The sequence below is a fragment of the Salvelinus fontinalis genome, chromosome 9, assembly GCF_029448725.1.
Source record: "Salvelinus fontinalis isolate EN_2023a chromosome 9, ASM2944872v1, whole genome shotgun sequence".
Lineage (NCBI taxonomy): Eukaryota > Metazoa > Chordata > Actinopteri > Salmoniformes > Salmonidae > Salvelinus > Salvelinus fontinalis.
The window spans coordinates 39,143,905-39,166,788 of NC_074673.1; the positions used below are offsets into that span (position 1 = coordinate 39,143,905).

At 43.5% G+C, this 22,884-nt stretch overlaps 1 protein-coding gene across 1 annotated transcript in view; it reads left to right on the top strand.

The window, feature by feature from the left end:
- The window catches only part of cdh13 (cadherin 13, H-cadherin (heart)), a 570,143-nt gene that overhangs the window by 414,866 nt on the left and 132,393 nt on the right, over nucleotides 1–22,884 (top strand). Inside the window, exon 8 of the mRNA XM_055934321.1 lies at nucleotides 12,233–12,373. Within this exon, the coding sequence (XP_055790296.1) occupies nucleotides 12,233–12,373 (141 nt within the window). The remainder of the gene's footprint in view (nucleotides 1–12,232; nucleotides 12,374–22,884) is intronic.

Consider the following 22,884-nt stretch of genomic DNA (forward strand, 5'->3'; position numbering starts at 1 on the left):
GCTCTGAGGGAGCTCTGTGGGAGCTCTGAGGGAGCTCTGAGGGAGCTCTGAGGGAGCTCTGTGGGAGCTCTGTGGGAGCTCTGTGGGAGCTCTGAGGGAGCTCTGAGGGAGCTCTGTGCTCGGCAGGGTTTGTTTTCTAACTGAGTGAGTGAACTTGGGGAAGGTGTCTCCCACACATGGTTTCCCTCTACCTGCTCCAGCTTCTGAGATGCCTGTAACTCTAGCTCCACCACTCCCAAACATGATTTTTTACTTTAGTTTATTTAATTTAAAAAATTCTGAACTCTATTTTCTTAAAACTGCATTGTTTTTTAAGGGCTTGTAAGTTAGTATTTCACGGTAAGGTCTGTTGTATTCTGCGCATGTGACAAATAAAAATTGATTTGATTAGACACAAACACCACTGAGTTCCTCAAAAGATTTAGAGCACAATACATAGAAGAAGAATAACTAATAAAAAGGTCTCTCTTTTTTGGGCATGATTTAGATATGTTTCTGCTTATAATTTCTGACATTTTGGTAGGCTGTTTGTTAGTCAACAATACACAATATTTAGTGACCCTAAACCCGTCTGCCCCGCGGATTATGAGTCAACCCGCTCATGTAGACGGCTTCTCCTTGGTTACTACCAGAAAGGTCTGTCATCAGAAAGCCTCACCATGCTATTGACTCTCCTCTCATAGACGCTGACAACGTCACGGAAATGATGTGCGCATCGATGTAGCCGGAAGATGTGCATTTGTTATGAGTCTGAATTGTCAGATAGCTAACAACAATGACAAGAAGCTGCCATGTGGGGAATTGTAGGTGGCTCGTTTCAGCTCGTTGAGTCTTGTTATTGATACCATGTCTTGTTTTGAGGGGTTTTGACAGATGTCAAGTGTATGCTAATATGGCAAAAATTCACTAGCTAGCTAATCAGCAACTGTAACAATGTATTTATGTTTTCAATAAACATTTGGAGACAAAATATAGTTGACATGTTGTCAACACTGTAATCCAACCCTGTCTCTTTTGCCCCATAGTTGCGCACACATCGGTTGTGTTGTTAAACTACCAACCTGTCTATAGGCATGTTCCCCTACAAGGCTCCATGCCAGCTTCAGGGGATCAAAGGAAATTATTCCATCAGCTGATTAATTAATCCTAATTGGTGGTTGAGGAGGAGTTGTTGGACCCCAAGACTCTGCTGTATGCCCCCTCCACCTCCGCTCCCTGGCGAGCAACGCCCCTGTTTGATCTGCACTAATCTAATTAACACTTAAACAGGAACACCTGTGCTCTTCACTAGAAGTGCCACCTCCCAGATGGGCCTTTGATGGCTGTGATGGTGGCGGGTGGACCGGTGGCGAGGGAGGAGAGCTGTTACTCTCTCTCTCTCTCTCAACAGGGGCAAGCGTAGCCTAATGGGGCCTATTTCAGTCCCCAATATGTCTGTAACTGGTGGGTAATTGACAGCGATTAGGCTGTGGTCTGATGATGCACCTGATTAGATTACTGTAGGTCTTTTTCTGCTCGGTTTCACCGCACCCCTTAAACCAAACCTTGACCCCTATTAGCCCCACACTCATCAGGAAGAGCTGGGGGACACCAGCATCACCAAGCTTATCATCAGCATCTAATTGGGCTGATGAGTCACGATAAATATGGTCAATGCCGCTATGTAATTCCCTGATCAATGTGAAGAAGTGTGCATGTGCCTGTGTGGGTGTGTGCATATGTCTATTCATTTGAGGAGGATTAAGAATGCATTCATCATACATTTCTACCTGTTTCAAGGAAAATGCACTGTACTTTATGTGCCTGTAGATATTCTTCAGTTTTCATTATTTCTGTTTGCTCGCCTCTTGAATAGCTAGCTTTCCAAAACGTTAATTAAAGAGGAATAAACTGATTCTTGCTTTATCCTTCAATCTCTTATCAAGTCAGAATTTCATTTACATTTACATTTAAGTCATTTAGCAGACGCTCTTATCCAGAGCGACTTACAAGTACATACATTCATACTTTTTTTTGTACTAGGAGTCTTTCAAGCTGGTGAATTTAAAGTGTGTGAATCTTACAAACTTATCCTTGAGAGCACTGCTCAACTTTTGACAAATCAAGGCTTTGCATCAAATATTTATTTTCTAACAACCACATTCATCTGGCCATATTCATAATTTGACTCACTTTTGAAATATCTGAGCATTCTGAGGTTTACCATTAGCTGTTTAGCACTAGAAAACGGACTATTCAACTAGCTCTGGTGGGCCAAAGGGATGAATCATGTTATTAGCATGGCATATCCAGGAAAAAAAACTTCATCAATACTAGTCAAAGATCAGAGAGACTCAGGCAGGAAACAAGAAAAAGGACAGAGAGGACAGAGGAGAGAAAATAAATGGAGTACCCTGTACTATATGTGCCTCTTGAATGACTTGCTGGAACATTGGGACTTGTTTCACCCTCTTAAGGGTTCAATGGCTCTCTTGTTTTGTGAGGTTTTCTTAAGGAAGATCCTTTGATCTCACTGTCATCTTCTCCCACGGAGGGTTTTTAATTCGTAGTTACCAAGCACCACTTTGCCAATCTAGCAAAGGTTTACATAGAGCATCTATTGTTACCTGCCGACTCATGCCCCTGATGATCCCCTAAATTGAAACGGTATTACATCATGGAGTGGTTTGGAGCAAAATCTGTGAAGCAGCAGTTGACCCATGGGGCCAATCATTCTGGCAGCATGCTGGCAGATTGTGTGCCTGTGGAATAAGAGAGGTGTCTTATAAACAAGCCTCCTCCTTGGCAGTCAGGGCACCATGAGGTCTGATGGATATGTTTGGACCAAACCGACAGTCATGTTTGCTAGTCCTGAATCATTATTGTTGTTATATTTTTATATTGCTGTATCAGAGCCTTAGTGCCTTAGTCATTGGGGCTGTTAGTTCTGCATTCCTCTTCATCTCTCAGACTAATTATCGTGTACCTCATGACTCATACATGCTATATAGCTATGTTTTGCATGTTTAGTAGGCACTTCCTGAATCATTCCAAAAGTTCCGGAATCACTTGGATATGAAGTATGTTTACTTAATGAGCTGAAAGTAAGCCAGGAAAAACATCTCTGTGGTTCTAAAGTGTCTCAAAATCGCTAGGTTCTCATGATATGTTCATAAAATCTATTTTAAGATTGCCACAATGTGTACGACCTCATCTGACAGACCCGATTCAGAACTGGTAGTTGTGTAACAACAGGATGCCAACTGAGTTTGTACTTAGAAGTTTATGATGGAAAACCTAGAGTAATATCATGTTCTCCATTTAACATTATAGCTTAAAAATGTTTTGACTGAACAAAAAAAACTAAGTATTTCTCAATGACCTTGCAAAGAATTGGAAAAGGATGGGATAGACATGGGATCTAGTTCCATTGTAGAAATCATAGAGGTAGAGTGGACCTTGTGGTTCAGCTCGACAGCACTTCAATTTGTGCTTCTAGAGCGTCAACAACTACAATTCTTGTCCTTTTCAACTCAAAAAATGATCAAATAGAACATTTTCTTTATGTTTCATTATTGTGTCGTAATTTATTTTACCTCTCAAGTGCCCTGAAAAGAGCCATGTGATGTTGGCATGGCGAATAATCAAATATATGTGTTGGTGCATGCTGGGTACTGGGAGCACACCTATACACTCCTGCCAGCTAGTTATGGCACATTTGACGTGGGCTGGCACTATGTATTTTTTTTCAGAGAGAGAGAGTTTTGTTATAGCTAAGGACAGTCAGCTTTTGTTTTCAAAGGCCCCTCATTACGTTCAGGTAGTGCAGAGAGCCAAGTAAGCTCTCCTTGGTAAACAGAGAGGGGCTGCGAAATATCCTACCTGTCTCTCAGCCATCTCCGTTTTTTATAGCTGTAAAAACAATGCTACCATGTTGCTATTGCTGGTATGGTATCAAGCCCTCATCAAGGTTTTGAGAGCATTGTGTGTTACCTTCTAGTGTCCAGAGTGATGTGCCTGAGCTGGATCCCCTGGTGTGATTCGCTCACTGCCTATCAGGCTGGCTCCCTTCTGAGCAGATCGAGATGGGGCTGGCTGGAGACTACAGTATATGCCATGATCTGATGAGCTGAGCTGTGATATTGTGTACTGTATTGTCCATTAATGCCTCTCTGGGCCTGGACCTGGGCCTGGGCCATTGGCAGTAACTTTGTTATAGATGAGGTGAAAATAAAGGTTGATTGGGAAAAACAAACTACTAATATGGTATAAGTAGTAACCAGAGATCTGGGTTTTTTCTTAAATCAATGCTCTTATTCCAATTCATATCATGTCCAGAGAGTGAAAGAGCCTTGCACAAGGGTATAACAACAGATTTTTCACCATTTAGGTTCAGGGATTCAAACCAGGGACCTTTTGGTTACTGGCCCAATATTCAAACCACTAGGCTACCTGCTGCCATGAATGCCGAGAGTCTTATATTTCTGTGGAAGATGGCACAGTACTAGTAGAGGATGGAGTAACTGACAGGGATAATTTTTACTGCATCTTTCCTTCTCTTTCTCTCTCTCCCTCTCCATGCTGATCTACCAAAAGTGAATGTGTTTTACAGTCTGACAGCGGTTTCATATCAGCAGCGATACAAAACAAATCTTCAGCTGGCTACCACTTTCGTACCTCAGCAAAGCCTCAGGATAAAGGTGATTGGTTAATTACAAAACTGAAGAAGATGGCATTATACATGTAATTTGTTTTACCCCTTTTTCGCCCCAATTGGTAGTTACAGTCTTGTCTCATCACTGCAACTCCCGTATGGACTAGGGAGAGGCGAAGGTCAGGAGCCGTGCATCCTCCGAAACACAACCCAACCAAACTGCTTCTTGACACAATGCCCGTAACCAGCCGCACCAATGTGTTGAAGAAAATACCCTAAACCTGGCGCCAACTGTGCACCACCCCATGGGTCTCCCCATCATGGCCAGCTGCAACAGAGCCTGGACTCGAACCCAGAATCTTTAGAGGCACAGCTAGTACTGCGATGCAGTGCCTTAGATCACTGCGCCACTCAGGATGATACATGTATTTTTGGGGGGGGGGGTCAGAAGAATATGTCAGTGAAGATATCAGAAAGACTAGCAGAAAGGATGTACCCTGTTTTACGGAATACAACACAGAGAACGCTTGAGTGGTAGCTGACATTCAAAGAGATACAGTAGGTTGAACAAAGATGGAATCACAGAGGGAAAGTAAATAAATAGACAGAATAGGGAATGAGATATGATTAAAGGAAAAGAGAAAGGTAAGAAAAAAAGTAATATTCAAAAGCTTAGAACTTAGTTAAGCCAAGTTAGACTTTATTTGCTTAGACAGTGAGAAAGTCACTAGAAAAACATTACATTTTAACAATGGTATGAATTCCATGAAAGACAAGGAGAATAGGGAATAAAAGGAGAGGTGTAAAGGTGGGAGAAATAGTGTTGCTCTGTGAGACAGAGTGTCTTTAGGGATATTCATATGATTCCAGTTGGATTTTCTAAGCCTTTTGTGTCTGCCATTATGTTCCTGGGCACTGAAAGGAGGACAGAAGAATACCTACAGGGTTGGCAAGGAGAGCCATCTTCTTTTGAAGGGCCCAGAGTGAACAAAAAGAGCTCTGGAAATGTAGTAATGGCATCACACCTATTCAAGAAGGTAATGTGATATCTGAGACAGTGGATCACAACCCATCTGTCTGACTCTGAGCTTCCATCTCTACCTCCTTTGTGATGGAGGAGGCATTATTCCTGAAAGCTGTGGAATTATTTTAAGATAAAATCAGATGACCACATGATGTGATTCATATTTCTAAAAGCCTGTCATTTAATTTGATACGTTCAATTTCATTTAAGTTTTGTTCAGTCCCATGGCTGGCTGCTTTAACTGCAATGACCCATGTTATTCTTTATTTCTGTGAAAAAATAGGATTGCTGCATCTCCACTTTGAAATAATTGCTGGCACACTGAGATCTCATTCGTGAAAGCTCTTTAAATCAAATCAAATGTGATTGGTCACATGCACATATTTAGCAGATGTTATTATGGGTGTAGCGAAATGCTTGTGCTCCTAGCTCCAACAGTGCAGTAATATCTAACAATTCATAACAATATACACAAATTTAAAAGTAAAATAATGGAATTAAGAAATAAATAAATATTATATCGAGCAATGTCGGAGCTGCATTGACTAAAATACAGTCATTGTTGGTAATCAGGCCTGCTACTGTTGTGTCATCTGCAAACTTGATGATTGAGTTGGAGGCATGCGTGGCCACATAGTCATGGTTGAACAGGGAGTACAGCAGGGGGCTGAGCACGCACCCTTGTGGGGCCCCTGTGTTGAGGATCAGCGAAGGGAAGGTGTTGTTTTCTACCTTCACCACCTGGGGGCGACCCGTCAGGAATTCCAGGACCCAGTTCCACAGGGTGAGGTTCAGACCCATTGCCCCGAGCTTAATGATGAGCTTGGAGGGTACTATGTTGTTGAATGCTGAGCTATAGTCAATGAACAGTATTCTTACATAGGTATTCCTCTTGTCCAGATGGGACAGGGCAGTGTGCAGTGTGATGGCGATTGCATCGTCTGTGGATCTATTGAGACGGTAAGCAAATTTAAGTGGGTCTAGGGTGTCGTAAGGTGGAGGTGATATGATCCTTAACTAGCCTCTCAAAGCAGTTCATGATGACAGAAGTGAACTTCATTTAGTTCAGTTACCTTTGCTCTCTTGGGTAAAGGAATATGTTGGTAAACACTCCAGCCAGCTGGTCTGCGCATGCTCTGAGGACACGGCTAGGGATGCCATCTTGGTTGGAAACCTTGCGAGTGTTTACAATCTTTAATGTCTTACGTCGGCCATGGAGAAGGAGAGCCTATAGTCCTTGGTAGCGGGACGCCTCGGTGGCACTGTTATCCTCAAAGCAGGTGAAGAAGGTGTTTAACTTGTCCGGAAGAAAGATGTCGGTCTCCGTTACGGGGCTGGTTTTCCCTTTGTAATCCGTGATTGTCTGTTGACCCTACGTCTTGAGTCTGAGCCGTTGAATTGCGACTCCACTTTGTCTCTGTGCTGACATTTTGCCTGTTTGATTGACTTACAGAGGGAATGACAACACTGTTTGAATTCGGCCATGTTCCTAATCACCTAGCCATGGTTATAATGCAGTGGTTCGCGCTTTCAGTTTTGCGCGAATGCTGCCATCTATCCACTCTTTCTGGTTTGGGTAGGTTTTAACTTCTCTGCGCTACAGATCCCTTTTACGGGATCATTTTCCTAAACAACCGCTGAATTGCAGGGCGCAAAATATTACAAAAAATATTTATAATCATGCAATCACAAGTGAAATATACCAAAACACAGCTTAGCTTGTTGTTAATCCACCTATCGTGTCAGATTTGGAAAATATGCTTTACAGAGAAAGAAATCCAAGCTTTTGTGAGTGTATCAATCAATGCTAGAACAGCTAGCCCCAAATTAGCATGGTCACGAAAGTCAGAAAAGCAATAAAATGAATCGCTTACCATTGATCATGTTCAGATGTTAGCACTCACGAGACTCCCAGTTACACAATAAATGTTATTTTTGTTCGATAAATATTACTTTTATAACAAAAAAACGGCATTTGGGTGCGCGTTATGTTCAGAAAACCAAAGCCTCGTTCCGTTTGACGAAAATTCCAAAAAGTATCCGTAATGGTCGTAGAAACATGTCAAATGTTTTTTATAATCAATCGTCAGGTTGTTTTTAACAAACATAATCGATAATATCTCAACTGGACCATAACCTATTCAATAAGAGAGAAAAAGAAAATGGAGAGCTACTCCTCTCGCGCGCAGGAACTATTCAGAGGACACCTGACTACTTTTGAAAAATCTCGCTAATTTATCAAAATAAAAGCCTGAAACTATGTCTAAAGCCTGGTCACAGCCTGAGGAAGCCATTGGAAAAGGAATCTGGTTGATACCCCTTTAAATGGAAGAAAGACGGGCCAGGAAACACAGATAAAAAAATGTAAAAAAGACTTCCGGGTTAGATTTTCTCAGGTTTTCGCCTGCAGAATCAGTTTTGTTATACTCACAGACAATATTTTGACAGTTTTGGAAACTTTGGAGTGTTTTCTATCCTAATCTGTAAATTATATGCATATTCTACAATCTGGACCTGAGAAATAGTCCGTTTACCTTGGGAACGTTATTTAAAAAATTAAATAATAATCTGACTCCTAGCGTCAAGAGGTTTTAATAGTCTCAGTGGGTACAACATCTCCTATACACTTCCTGATGAACTCAGTCACCGTAAACGTGTATTCGTCAATGTAAGCACATTTCAAGACATAACCGTATATTTCACTGACCGTCTTATCATAGAAAGTGTCCCAAGTTAGTGAAGTAATCCCAGAGATCTCTAATAGCGTAAAGTCGAGAGACACTGGTCATTAAGAAATTGTCATGCCACTTTAGGACTCAGAGAGATGAGCCCAGTTTTCCAGGTGGAGGATGTCTGGAGCTGGGTTTTTTCTCCACTCACAGGTCTGTGGAAGACCATCTGTTCATGAAGGTTTGATATATCCTCAGCAGTCTGTCACAGACACTTCTGTCACCTACTATCTGCGGGGTGAACACCTACTGTGCTGCTGCCTCCTGTGTACATACTGTGCGTCTGAAATGGCACCCTATTCCCTATAGTGCACTACTTTTGACCAAGGCCCGCATAGGGCTCTGGTCAAAAACAGTGCACTAAATAGGAAATAGCATGCCATTTCATATGCAGTCATACAGTACACCCACCCTGGGTGGACAGAACAGTATCCAGGGAGGATTCTGAGGCAGACAGGGACACCAGTACAACAGCTCTTAGTTTATTAGAGAGGGATGAAGATGTATGTCTGGCACTGGGTAGAGTGTTGGGCGTGGGAGTGAAAGAGCAGAGTAGAGGAGGAGAGTGGTTAAGTGGGTGGGTCAAAGGAGCCTAGATTTACTGCAGATTGATGTGAAGAGTCTCCTGCTGTGCTAAGCTGTGCCATGTTTACAAGCTGCCTCCCTGCGAGGAGAGAACACACCGTGGAGAACACACCATGGAGAACACTCAGTGGAGAACACTCCGTGGAGAACACACCGCGGAGAACACTCCATGGAGAACACTCTGTGGAGAACACACCATGGAGAACACACCGTGGAGAACACTCCATGGAGAACACTCTGTGGAGAACACACCGCAGAGAACACACCGTGGAGAACATACAGGGACTTGTAATAAGATACAATAATACGACAGTTCCTGTTGCATCATACTGTAGTCATGGGAGAGCTCAGTGTTTGCACTGTATATCACATCATAATCACGGCTAGAGTGGACTCCAAACAATATAAATATGGGTTGCACTGTACTGCTTTCTCTAACGTTACAGTGCTGCAAGAGTGAAAGAGCAAAGTAGAGGAGGAGAGTGGTTAAGTGGGTGGGTCAAAGGAGCCTAGATTTACTGCAGATTGATGTGAAGAGTCTCCTGCTGTGCTAAGCTGTGCCATGTTTACAAGCTGCCTCCCTGCGAGGAGAGAACACACCGTGGAGGACACACCGTGGAGGACACAGTGGAGGACACACAGTGGTGAACACTCTGTGGAGAACACTCTGTGGAGAACACACAGTGGAGGACACAGTGGAGGACACACCGTGGAGGACACACCGTGGAGGACACACCGTGGAGGACACACCGTTTAGGACACACCGTTTAGGACACGCCGTGGAGAACACGCCGTGGAGGACACGCCGTGGAGGACACGCCGTGGAGGACACGCCGTGGAGGACACGCCGTGGAGGACACGCCGTGGAGGACACGCCGTGGAGGACACGCCGTGGAGGACACACCGTGGAGGACACACAGGGACTTGTAATAAGATACAATAATAGAACAGTTCCTGTTGCATAACACTGTAGTCATGGAATAGCTCAGTGTTTGTATTGTATATCACATCATAATCACGGCTAGAGTGGGCTCCAAATGATATAAATATGGGTTGCACTGTACTGTATTCTCTAATGTTACAGTGCTGTATGAATGCAACAGTCAACTACTTTTTCTGATTATATGATGATGTCATAAAGCAGCTTTACCATAATAGAGAAACATATGTTTCATATACTGTATAACTATACATACCCAGCAGGGAACTTCCAGACAGACTTTCTGTACTGTTTCCAGTGTCTATGTTACACTATCACTCTATGTGTTGACATGATTATTAAAAAGCGCCTGAGGGGCATTGATCGTTTGGTGTCCCCCTGCCTGGGGTGTGAATGATCCCAGTGTTATCAGTGATGGGAGCAGCATACTGCCTCATCTCCTCTACTCTCTGGGTCTCAAGGATCCTGCCTGGCACCCCTGTGGAGAAGCCCTGTTTTAGGCTGTTACTCCCAGGCTATGTGAGAGATCTGTGAGATGTGAAGAGGAAAATTGAGTTTTAAAAAGAGAGAATGGAGACAGAGAGCTTCGAGGATGCAGGTGATGTCACACTATTGTCCAGTGATGAGCCATTGCAGTGGTGTGTGTGTGTGTGTGTGTGTGTGTATGTGTGTGTGTGTGTGTGTGTGTGTGTGTGTGTGTGTGTGTGTGTGTGTGTGTGTGTGTGTGTGTGTGTGTGTGTGTGTGTGTGTGTGGTTCGCATAGAGCATCTCTAATGAGACCAGTGGAAAAGCAGAGACAGGAGAGGGGTTGGTCAGGGTTGGGGACGGGGGCGGGGTCGTTACACAAATGGCCAATTAGAGCTAGTATTAGTAGTTCTATTTCCCCATCTCATGACTCTCAATTCCATTACAGAATGAATATGAATGGAATAGTATAGTGATGATGTCTTTGCTTTGAAACATGTATGCGAATAGATTGTATAGCTTCATCTCATAGTGCCATTAAGTGACTGATGTGCTGTGGTGTTCCGAGCTGGCAGAGAAGGGAGATGAAGATGGGAGGGTGTGGTGCATTGTGGGTAGGAGAGAGAGGAGATGCAGGAGTGGGCTTCTGGGGTGTTTAGTGAAACCGATGGATGACATATTAGAACAAATTAGTATTGTGATTCTGAAAATGATGAATACACTTTGCTTTGTAAAGTTGCAACTAAACAATCTATGCTGTATGCACAGCTTCATATCCCAAATTGAACTGGACTTTTAACCTGTGCCTCAATCACACTACACTTCTCCAACTTATTCTAATGCCTGGCCAGCGTCTGTCCTCCAGGGTCCCTCCCCACAGCCTTCGCTCGCCTTAGAATTACGTGGGAAAGCCAAGCTCCAAAGAGTATCCCTTTTCTTTTAATGTATCTCATCATGAGGGTGGCAGGTAGCCGAGTGGTTAGAGCGTTGGGCCAGGAACTGCAAGGTTGCTAGATTGAATCCCCGAGCTGACAAGGTAAATATATGTTGTTCTGCCCCTGAACAAGGCAGTTAATCCACTGTTCCTAGGTCGTCATTGTAAATAAGAACTTGTTCTTAACTGACTTGCCTAGTTAAATAAATGAGAGCTGGGAGTCTACAGAAAATGTAAAGAAAAATGTTAATGCTTTCATGTCTGCCAAGCATACAAACCTTAACTTAATGTCTTCTGAGTCATTGAAGGAGACACATTGAAACGACCCACCCTCCTGGCTATTTCAAAAAGTATAAACATAAACTACTTTCTGTCATACTTCCATACATCTATTTGCAATCATGTGTGCTGAAAGGTGTTCTACACAGACTGTACATTGTTTCATCTGGTTTACACAAGACCTGGATGCCTGACTTTTTCAAGAGATGATGTGGGTGTGTGTTGATTTCTATAATGTGATGTGCTTAGATTATAACAGACACTTGACATCTGCTTAGTTCTATTTAAATGTATATTAGGAAAATGTTGCCATGTTGGAGATGTACAGTCACCCACAGAGTACTGCACTACCACCCCCAGACAGGAAACCACACTAGCAACTCTACTTGGTTCTGAGAAGGTCTATAATACGCTTGCTCTGAAATGAATCCACACCAACGTCACAATCATGCAGTCTCAACTACATCTTAATTGCTTTTTTCTCAGTCAGTCAGTCAATAATTTGTTAGCATTTTGTATTCAGTGGATTCATTTGATCTCCCTCAACGAATCCTGTGTCTAATGATGATTGTGTTGTGTATAACCCCTGAAATGAATGGTTGATAATGACAGGCTTTATGACTCTGTGTGTGTGTCCCTCCAGACGCTGCCCACCACGCAGTACGAACTGGAGATTGTAGCCCAAGACATGAAGGGAAGAGACGTGGGACTGACCGGAACAGCCACGGCAACCATCACCATCACAGACAAGAACGACCACGCCCCAGAGTTCACCCACTCACTGGTGAGTAAATGCACCGCTGCCTGTTCCCCACACCCCTATTCCCTGTCCTCTGTCACTTGGCCACTGTCCTCATTGTTGTCCAAACGTGGATAAATGTCAAATAAACTCAGTGTAATGATGACCAGATGAAGTTGTCATACAGACTAGTAAAAGTAAATAGTGAGGTCTTGAGATGGGACCACTGCTACCAGTTCTTATCATGCTCCCTCTGTGGGGTCCCTTTCTAGTGCTCCCGTTCTGCAGGCAGGTTCACCAGTCCTTGTAGTCCTCCAGTCCCAGCAGAGACCATCACTCCTCAGTCAGATAGACAGACCTTGGAGAAAAACAGCCCCAGTCACATCTATCACTGTAATCGCAGACGCAGCTGGTGACGGGCGTGATTCACATACAGGTGATGGAGTAGGTTTCACACACATAAACACACACACATACCAGCAATCAACCAGTTATCCTCCCTGACCTCTGCTTTTCAATTTAAAATGATTGTGTTATAATTCTCGAAGCCTGCCCTAGGAAAGGCTCAGCGCACATCAGTCGCTGGCCTGTGCGTGTGTGTGTATGTGTGTGTGAGAGCGTGTGAGAGCGTGTGAGTGCGTGTGAGTGCGTGTGTGTGCGTGTGAGTGAATGTGTGAGTGCGTGAGTTAGTGAGTGCGTGAGTTAGTGAGTGTGTGTGTGTTCACATGTAATGAACAACACATCACAGTAGTCAGGTGGTATGGGTGCACAAGGGAGATAAGGGAATGTGTCTGTGAGTTTACACTGCTATGATCATGGTGTTGGTTTCCTTTGTCAGTTCAGCCTCAAGGCTCTAGTAGAAACGCTGTATAGCACCCGTAACCCAATACAATCGAGGACAGGCTAACTGAATGCACAACAAAGACAAAATGAAAGTATGAAAAGGAATTAAAATAGTTTGGGGAGGGGCCTCGTCCCCGAGGGATGATCCTCTGAGCCAGATGCTGTGATGCCGGTAGCCCTATGCGGGGTAGCTGGCATCAAAACCAGTCCCCCATCTGTGAGAAAGAGGATCCGATGATCAGCTGGTGGCGTTGGGGAAGTGGAGGGTCGGCTGTGAGCCTTTTGCTGTAAGGCGCAATTGAGAAATATCAAAATAGATAATAAACTGAACTTCAATGACTGTGCCTTTGCAAAGATAAAGACATTTCAAAAAATGTTTTTTTTTCACAAACTGAACCATTTTAATGTCGACCGTCATATCTTACAATTGTTCTATAAATCTGTTCTGCAGAGTGTGCTGTCCTTTGGTCTGATATGCGCGTTCGGAAACATGCGAGTGCAAGACCAAGTCAAACTTCAGCGCTTGATTAAGACGGCGGGAAGGATAATTGGTATAGATCAAGAATCAGCCTCCAACTTGTACACAAAACGCATCCTCCTAAAACGTGAAAGCATTTTACAGGACAGTACTCATCCCCTTCAATCAAAATTCAATCACAGCAGCAGCTGGACAAGGGGAAAGAGACTTCTTCAAAAGAAAATTAAAAGAGATATGGGGATTATTTTATTCCAACAGCCAGTAGGTTGTATGATAGATAGTCTGTTGGTCCCTCTGGTATACATCATATTACACTTTCACTTTAAATGTGTAGCTATGGCGCTTTGAGTGAATTATTTAGTGTAGTTTCTGTGTTTTCATGTTTTATGTACTGTCTTTTTAAGCACATGACCAAATGAATTTCCCCTTGGTGGGATAATAAAGTTGATCTGAATCTGAGAGAAACGAGTCCTTCATTTAAGTACATCACAAGATGTATTCCCATTGGTCAGAAAAGAGCAGTTCTTAGTGAGCATGTACAAAGAACATGTAGGAGAGTGATGAAATAAGCCCTATGTGGAGCCAACGTTGAAGAGAACAGCTATGAGTTAGCATGATCCTGATGTTAGCTCACCCTTTTGAAAGTGAAAGCACTAGAGCACGCAATGCTTTCTGAATGAATATACGATTTGACAAATCATTAACTCAAGGCAGTATGGAAATCCAAAATCGTTGACTGAGCACTCAAGTAATCTTGAAGCTTGGAGCACTGGCCCCAGATGTGGAAAGCAGCACGGCTCGCGCTGCAACTACTTCGGCTGTTAACGACGAGACTTCAAAGACAAGAGGCATGATGTTCAGCAACGACACGTTTACTGACAAGAGCTTGTTATAGACGTTGCGCCTGGCATAAGCTATCAGTGGCATGACTGTGCGACAACCAATGAACGATAATCACGCTAGTGACTTTGACATTGTGTGGGGTAGACTGATAGCCGACCAGTCTAATCATGCTTTTTGGAAGATACAAGCATGAGGGGAGATATCTGATTGCTAACAGTAGTTGTGGTATGACCGCCAATTAATTAACATTTATGAAAGTGCCTAGAGTCATGAGAAAATAGGCATACTGAGCTCAAGCATCATGAATGAAATATTCCCCACTGAAAAAAATGATTTGATAAAATAACAGTGCTATTACAAAGCACCACTTTAAGGTAAAGCTACAACAAAGACAACAAAAGTAACCTACGCAATTAGCCACGATAAGCAAAGGCATGTCAATGTATCTGAACAGAGAGGATGTGGATGAGTCTGCTGTGAACCCTTTGCTGTAAGACACAAGTGAGAGAACCATTGGTGAGTAACAATTGGTGGGAAGAGAGGCAAGGTCCTTATTGCCCAGGTATGCCCATGAGTTGTTTAGCAAGCGGTAAAGTTGCATTATTCAGCTGTGCTCATTGGCCATAGGGTAATAGGTGATTGACATTCTGCACGTGGCTAATTGATATAGTAAAAGTAACATGACGCTGTGCTGTTGATGAGAACATTTCAACAACGGATATAAATTCCCGCTGCGCCCATGCAAAGGAAACAATGTGAATATGTTATGCTTACGGGAAGAAGGAGCCATTCAGACCGCCTTACTGATTGAACTTACTTTATCAACCTCATTACCCACCAGCCACACTATCTCTATTTTTCAGAATTTTAGTGCACACAGAAAACTGCACTTAACAAACTTAACCTATTTGCCTGTTTGTACAAACTCATGATGCAGTTGCCAAAAACTGCAACTGTTGCGTTTTTTCTTTTTCTTGAGGTGAAGGAAAAGGCATTAGGCCCTTAAGCAGAGGTCGTAATGTTGAGTTGTGTGGTCTTTAATGGAAATGCCCGGCGACACATCACCTCGAACTTCCGCCAGGCTGGCTCCCATGATGCATTGCGGTGTCAGGGAAGCGTTGTAAGAAGTGGATCTTCACACTGAAATGTTCCGGCTGAGGAGGCATGCTGGGGCCATGCTGAGTGCACTCCGTCCCTGTCCTCACTTAATGTCTCCCATCTTTCTTCTGGGATCCGTTAAACAGCTTGGAGAAATGTTTTTCTTTTTTTTAACATAGCCATTTAAGTCGCTAAGCTTAAAGTCCTCAACCTGCTCAGCAGCCTCTAACCTGGAATCATGAATCATCTCTTTTGACTTCATACTATTGTGTGTGTGGGTGTCCATGAGTGGGCATGGTTATGTGAATGTGAGCACATTCATAGATATTGAATTCCACTTGAATTCCACTCTCTTGAAAAACCTTTTTAAAATAATAGATCCCACTGGGCACAGATGTCAATTCAATGTCTATTCCATGTTGGTTCAACGTCACTTCATTGAAACGACGTGGAAACAACATTGATTCAACCAGTGTACCCAAGTAGAGATCCTTCTGGATATTATATTGAATGTTTTCCAACTGAAAACTCTGTCGATCAACATATTTTTTAATAGAAAATAAAAGCATCTCCTGTACGTGCTGCATTCAAGCAGAGAGGAAAACATGTTCTGGTTTACCTTTCATTATTCATCAAGCGGAGAAGAGCCAGGCTGCCTACCCTCCAGAACGCACAGGTGCTGATAAAGTGTTGGCATGACTCCACAACACTGTAGTCTACTTGAAGATGTGCCTAAGTCAACCAGTTGGGATTCACAATGTACCCTGCCTCCCCCCATGTCGTTGAAATAGACTTTAGAGTAGTGAGATATAATAAAGCTCCACAAAGACAAACATGGCTTGTAAGGGATCACACATCCTCTACTGCTCTGTAGACACCATTCAAAAGACGACGTTCAGTTGGATTTCTTTTTTCCTCTTTTTCTCTCTTACACAGTGTGAAACATCCCCCTGAAATGCAGTTACCAAGATCAGATAGATTCTAACTCATTAGAGATTCTGAGTGAAATTGACTCACACAGGTGCTGTCTCCTGTAGCTGGAAGGCAGGCTGGGGTCATCATAGAACAGACCTGTTATATGTCTATTAACGATGGAAAGTCTACAGTATGTTACAGTGAGTCAGTGGTAAACCTATCATAGTGTTCCTGGTTTACTTAGACCATGTAATGGCCATTGGTGGGTGCGTACAGATTCTCCACACACTCATGATTCTGTCGAGCTGCACTAATATTCTCTTTAGAAAGTTTCTCTGAGGACCCTGTGTAATCCAAACTTTTTTCATCTTAGACTAAGTTACTCTTTCATACTTGGGAATTTATTGCATTCTGTGAAGCATCTATAGGGGATTGGGCTCCACAATGATTAACTAATCCAATTTTTATAAGGGTGGAAACAAGCAAAGATGATTGGGAATCGCCTGGTATCAGATTCATTTAAAGAATGAATATGTATGCTTGATAGTAGGAGATTAATACCACTCCTGATGAAAACCAACAGCAATACACCACGGGCTTATATTGTCTTACATTATGTATGTATTCTGTAACCTAATACTGTGCTAATATCTAAGCATCATATTTGACAGATACTTCTGTTGAACCTTGTTCCTATTTGGGCCGCATAGTGTAAAAATAGAGCACCAACCAATACCACAACTAGCTACTCCACACAGTGTATGTAATTGGGTATTGTCTGTCTGTGTGTTTATTGACCAATGCTGTTTACTGACCAGGGGACTCTGACTATCCCTTTCACTATACATGTCAGCCTTGATCACTGTTTGACCCCTTGTCTAACTGCTACTCCAATACAGCATTGACCACTGAATGCTGTATTGGAGTAGCAGTTAGAAAGGTTAAATATAGGAATTTAGGAAAGGTTATATATTCAGTATCAGCCCCCATGAAATAATCTCAATGTCACGCCCTGAACATAGAGAGCCTTTTTTTTTCTATGGTATAGTAGGTAATCGTTGTCTCTAATTGGGGATCATATTTAGGTAGCCTTTTTCCACCTGTGTTTATGGGATATTGTTTTGAGTTAGTGCACGTAGCAACTCTGTAGTCACGGTTTGTTGTTAGTTTATTGTTTATTTGTTTTTGTCTTTGCTAAGTTTCACTTTCAAATAAATATGTGGAACTCAACATCAGCTGCGCCTTGGTCCGACATTTATTCTAGCGAACGTGACACTCTACTTGTCCTGATGTCTCTCTAACTAAAGCCTGTGGTGACACAGAAAGGATAGGCTGGTGACACTGCTGCCTGGTAGAAGGGGAAAACGTACACCTGCCACCCCCCACTCCCATCTCACCCCCCTCTGGCCCTGGATGATAACTGGCATCTAATTTCTGACTAGCCCGTTCCATTGTCCCATAGCAGCCACTGATCTGGCTTATCAGTCTTGCCACTCAGGGAGACTGACAGCCAATCCATGCCCTCGCTCCCCTGTGGTGACAGGAGAATATGCCCGCCGTCCAAATGATAATGATATTAATAGTGATGGCTGAGACATGGAGGTCTGTCCAACCCAGGGCCAGGCTGGGCTCTCTGTCAGGGCTGGGCTGTGTCTCACTGAAGGCTGCCACACGTGTGTCAGGGATTAGAACTGGGCTGCATGATTGCTCCACTAGCTCAGAGATATCTGTTTGGCTGGGAATGTCTGTCTGTTGCTGGGGTGAAATGGGCTGTGTCTGTGTGAGGGAAGAGAGTGATAGAGAGGGGGCAGGAGGGAACCTGGGGTTAGGACCACTTCAAATGCCTTCTTTGTTTCTGCCTGAATCCTTTGTGCTGGCAAAGATCCAAATACATCAGATTTGGTATTTTCCTTGGGTATAACCTATCAAGGTAGATAAGAGAGTCAATACATTTGGCTTAGCCTTCCCTTTCTCTATCATATTCAGACAAGAGAAGCCATTTGGCATGAGAGTCCATTGGTCATGGTAGGAGACCATGTGGTGTATAACAATTATTTAAAACCTACAGTGTCGGAAGAGATCTCATCATGTCATTTAGATGTTGAGATGAATAGTTAACCTCTCATTTTACCAGACTCTCAGACAGACATAAAGGGATGATTAAGCTTCCGGCGCCGACAGAGATGGCCGCCTCGCTTCGCGTTCCTAGGAAACTTTGCAGTATTTTGTTTTTTTACGTGTTATTTCTTACATTGGTACCCCAGGTAATCTTAGGTTTTATTACATACAGTCGGGAGGAACTACTGGATATAAGAGCAACGTCAACTCACCATCATTACGACCAGGAATACGACTTTCCCGAAGGGGATCCTCTGTTTTGCCCACCACCCAGGAAAATGGATCGGATCCCAGCCGGCGAACCAAAACAACGATGCCGTAAAAGGGGCCGACGAAGCGGTCTTCTGGTCAGGCTCCGGAGACGGGCACATCGCGCACCGCTCCCGAGCATACTACTCGCCAATGTCCAGTCTCTTGACAACAAGGTTGATGAAATCCGAGCAAGGGTAGCATTCCAGAGAGACATAAGAGACTGTAACGTTCTTTGCTTCACGGAAATATGGCTCACTCGAGAGACGCTGTTGGAGACTGTACAGCCACCTGGTTTCTTCACGCCTCGCGCCAACAGAAACAAGCATCTTTCTGGTAAGAAGAGGGGCGGGGGGGTATGCCTTATGAGTAACGAGACGTGGTGTGATCATAACAACATACAGGAACTCAAGTCCTTCTGTTCATCTGACTTAGAATTCCTCACAATCAAATGTTGACCGCATTATCTACCAAGAGAATTCCCCCCCAAGCAGACACATCGATGTGCCTGAACAAACTTTATTTGACTCTATGTAAACTGGAAACCACATATCCTGAGGCTGCATTCATTGTAGCTGGGGATTTCAACAAGGCTAATCTGAAAACAAGACTCACTAAATTATATCAGCATATCGATTGTGCTACCAGGGCTGGTAAAACCCTAGATCATTGTTATTCTAACTTCCGTGATGCATATAAGGCCTTCCCCCGCCCTCCTTTTGGAAAAGCTGACCACGACTCCATTTTGTTGCTCCCTGCCTATAGACAGAGACTAAAACAGGAAGCTCCCGCGCTCAGGTCTGTTCAACGCTTCAAGTTTGCTTCGATCACGTGGATTGGGATATGTTCCGTATTGTGTCAAACAACAACATTGACAAATACACTGATTCGGTGAGCGAGTTTATTAGCAAGTGCATCAGCGATGTCGTACCCACAGCAACTATTAAAAAATTCCCAAACCAGAAACCGTGGATTGATGGCAGCATTTGCACAAAACTGAAAGCGCGAACCACTGCTTTTAACCAGGGCAAGGTGACCGGAAATATGACCGAATACAAACAGTGTAGCGATTCCCTCCGCAAGGCAATCAAACAAGCTAAGCGTCAGTATAGAGAGTGTAGTGTAGAGTCGCAATTCAACGGCTCAGACACAAGAGGTATGTGGCAGGGTCTACAGTCAATCACGGATTACAAAAAGAAAACCAGCTCCGTCGCAGACCAGGATGTCTTGCTCCCAGATAGACTAAACAACTTCTCTGCTCGCTTTGAGGACAATACAGTGCCACTGACACGGCCCGCTACCAAAACCTGCGGACTCTCCTTCACTGCCACCGACGTGAGTAAAACGTTTAAACATGTTAACCCTCGCAAGGCTGCAGGCCCAGACGGCATCCCGAGCCGCGTCCTCAGAGCATGCGCAGACCAGCTGGTGTGTTTACGGACATATTCAATCAATCCTTATCCCAGTCTGCTGTTCCCACATGCTTCAAGAGGGCCACCATTGTTCCTGTTCCCAAGAAAGCTAAGGTAACTGAGCTAAACGACTACCGCCCCGTAGCACTCACTTCCGTCATCATGAAGTGCTTTGAGAGACTAGTCAAGGACCATATCACCTCCACCCTACCTGACACCCTAGACCCACTCCAATTTGCTTACCGCCCCAATAGGTCCACAGACGATGCAATCGCAACCACACTGCACACTGCCCTAACCCATCTGGACAAGAGGAATACCTATGTGAGAATGCTGTTCATTGACTACAGCTCAGTATTTAACACCATAGTACCCTCCAAACTCATCATCTAGCTCTGTTCACCCACGACTGCGTGGCCATGCACGCCTCCAACTCAATCATCAAGTTTGCAAACGACACTACAGTGGTAGGCTTGATTACCAACAACAACGAGACGGCCTACAGGGAGGAGATGAGGGCCCTCGGAGTGTGGTGTCAGGAAAATATCCTCAACGTCAACAAAACAAAGGAGATGATCGTAGACTTCAGGAAACAGCAGAGGGAGCACCCCCTTATCCACATTGACGGGACAGTAGTGGAGAGGGTAGTAAGTTTTAAGTTCCTCGGCGTACACATCACGGACAAACTGAATTGGTCCACCTACACAGACAGCGTGGTGAAGATGGCGCAGCAGCGCCTCTTCAACCTCAGGAGGCTGAAGAAATTCGGCTTGTCACCAAAAGCACTCACAAACTTTTACAGATACACAATCGGCAACTGCTCCGCCCACAACTGTAAGGTTCTCCAGAGGGTAGTGAGGTCTGCACAACGCATCATCGGGGGCAAACTACCTGCCCTCCAGGACACCTACACCACCCGATGTCACAGGAAGGCCATAAAGATCATCAAGGACAACAACACCCGAGCCACTGTCTGTTCACCCCGCTATCATCCAGAAGGCGAGGTCGGTACAGGTGCATCAAAGCAAGGACCGAGACACTGAAAAACAGCTTCTATCTCAAGGCCATCAGACTGTTAAACAGCCACCACTTACATTGAGTGGCTGCTGCCAAGATACTGACTCAACTCCAGCCACTTTAGTAATGGAAAAATTGATGTAAAGAATATATCACTAGCCACTTTAAACAATGCCACTTAATATAATGTTTACATACCCTACATTACTCATCTCATATGTATATACTGTACTCGATACCATCTACTGCATCTTGCCTATGCCGTTCTGTACCATCACTCATTCATATATCTTTATGTACATATTCTTCATCCCTTTACATTTGTGTGTAAAAGGTAGTTGTTGTGAAATTGTTAGGTTAGATTACTCGTTGGTTATTACTGCATTGTCGGAACTAGAAACACAAGTATTTCGCTACACTCGCATTAACATCTGCTAACCATGTGTATGTGACAAATAAAATGTGATTTGATTTGAAGCTAAACAAAATGTGTTTTAACACCAAAATTGTCACAGAAATCAACTTTGTTTACATAGCACAGATGAAAATAACATCCACTTGGCTATAATGTTCTCCAAAATGTGACGCATTAGCTCATCACACCATTGACGTAGCAACGGGCGCTAAAAGTTAATTGAATCCCATTGTGACGCATGGGGGGACATGATTTGGCATGCGGACAGTATGTGGTGTGATAGGACCTCCTGAAAATGGCTAGAGTGTATGAACACTTGAGTGGATTGTTCGCCCTTCAGGCCTGAAGCATGAAGAGGAGAACAGAAGACGCCTCTTCAGGGAGCACTGAAGGGTCCCCATTCAAATAGCTCATAGCCTTTTGGTTCTCTCTAGTTTTCAAATACAGACCTACCACCAACAACTTAGTCATTCTGTACTATTTCATGAAGTTACACATTTTATTTGGATGATTCCACAAGTTCACATTTCAAGGGATGTGACTAAGCATCTCTACAGGCCATCCATTCGTGAATGGAGGCTGTGAGGTAAAATTAATAATGTATCTGTAAGTATCTGACATTGTTGGACTGTAATAGCCTTTCATTATCCAGTCAGTATACCTTTAACGTCTGCCTAAGGCCTTTTCCCTTTGTCACAAAGCATGTAACATTGAGGGCCATTTCCGTGTTGTCATCTCCAGTATGGGGTCAGTTGGCCCAAACTCTGTCGGCTTTTCATTCAGTTAAATATTGTAGTTTCTGTTATTGCCTTAAACCATAGCTGATTCTTATCTGACATTCAAAATATAACAGTTTTTCAGCAAGTGGATAGTCAAAAAGCTTTATTTCTGAACCTTTTTCTAACATAATTTACATACTGTGTGCCTAGAGGGTGTTTAGACTAAATCTCAAACTAAATCATATTAAGGTTGTTGTCTTCCCTCCATATTGTCACTCTTTTAGTGGAGCTCTTAAGGGCATTCCCACTGAGCACTTTTACACTACATGGCGGAAAACGGTAGCCAGTGGTGTAAAGTACTTATGTAAAAATACTTTAAAGTACTACTTAAGTAGTTTTTTTGGGGTATCTGTGCTTTACTTTATTATTTATATTTTTGAAAACTTTTA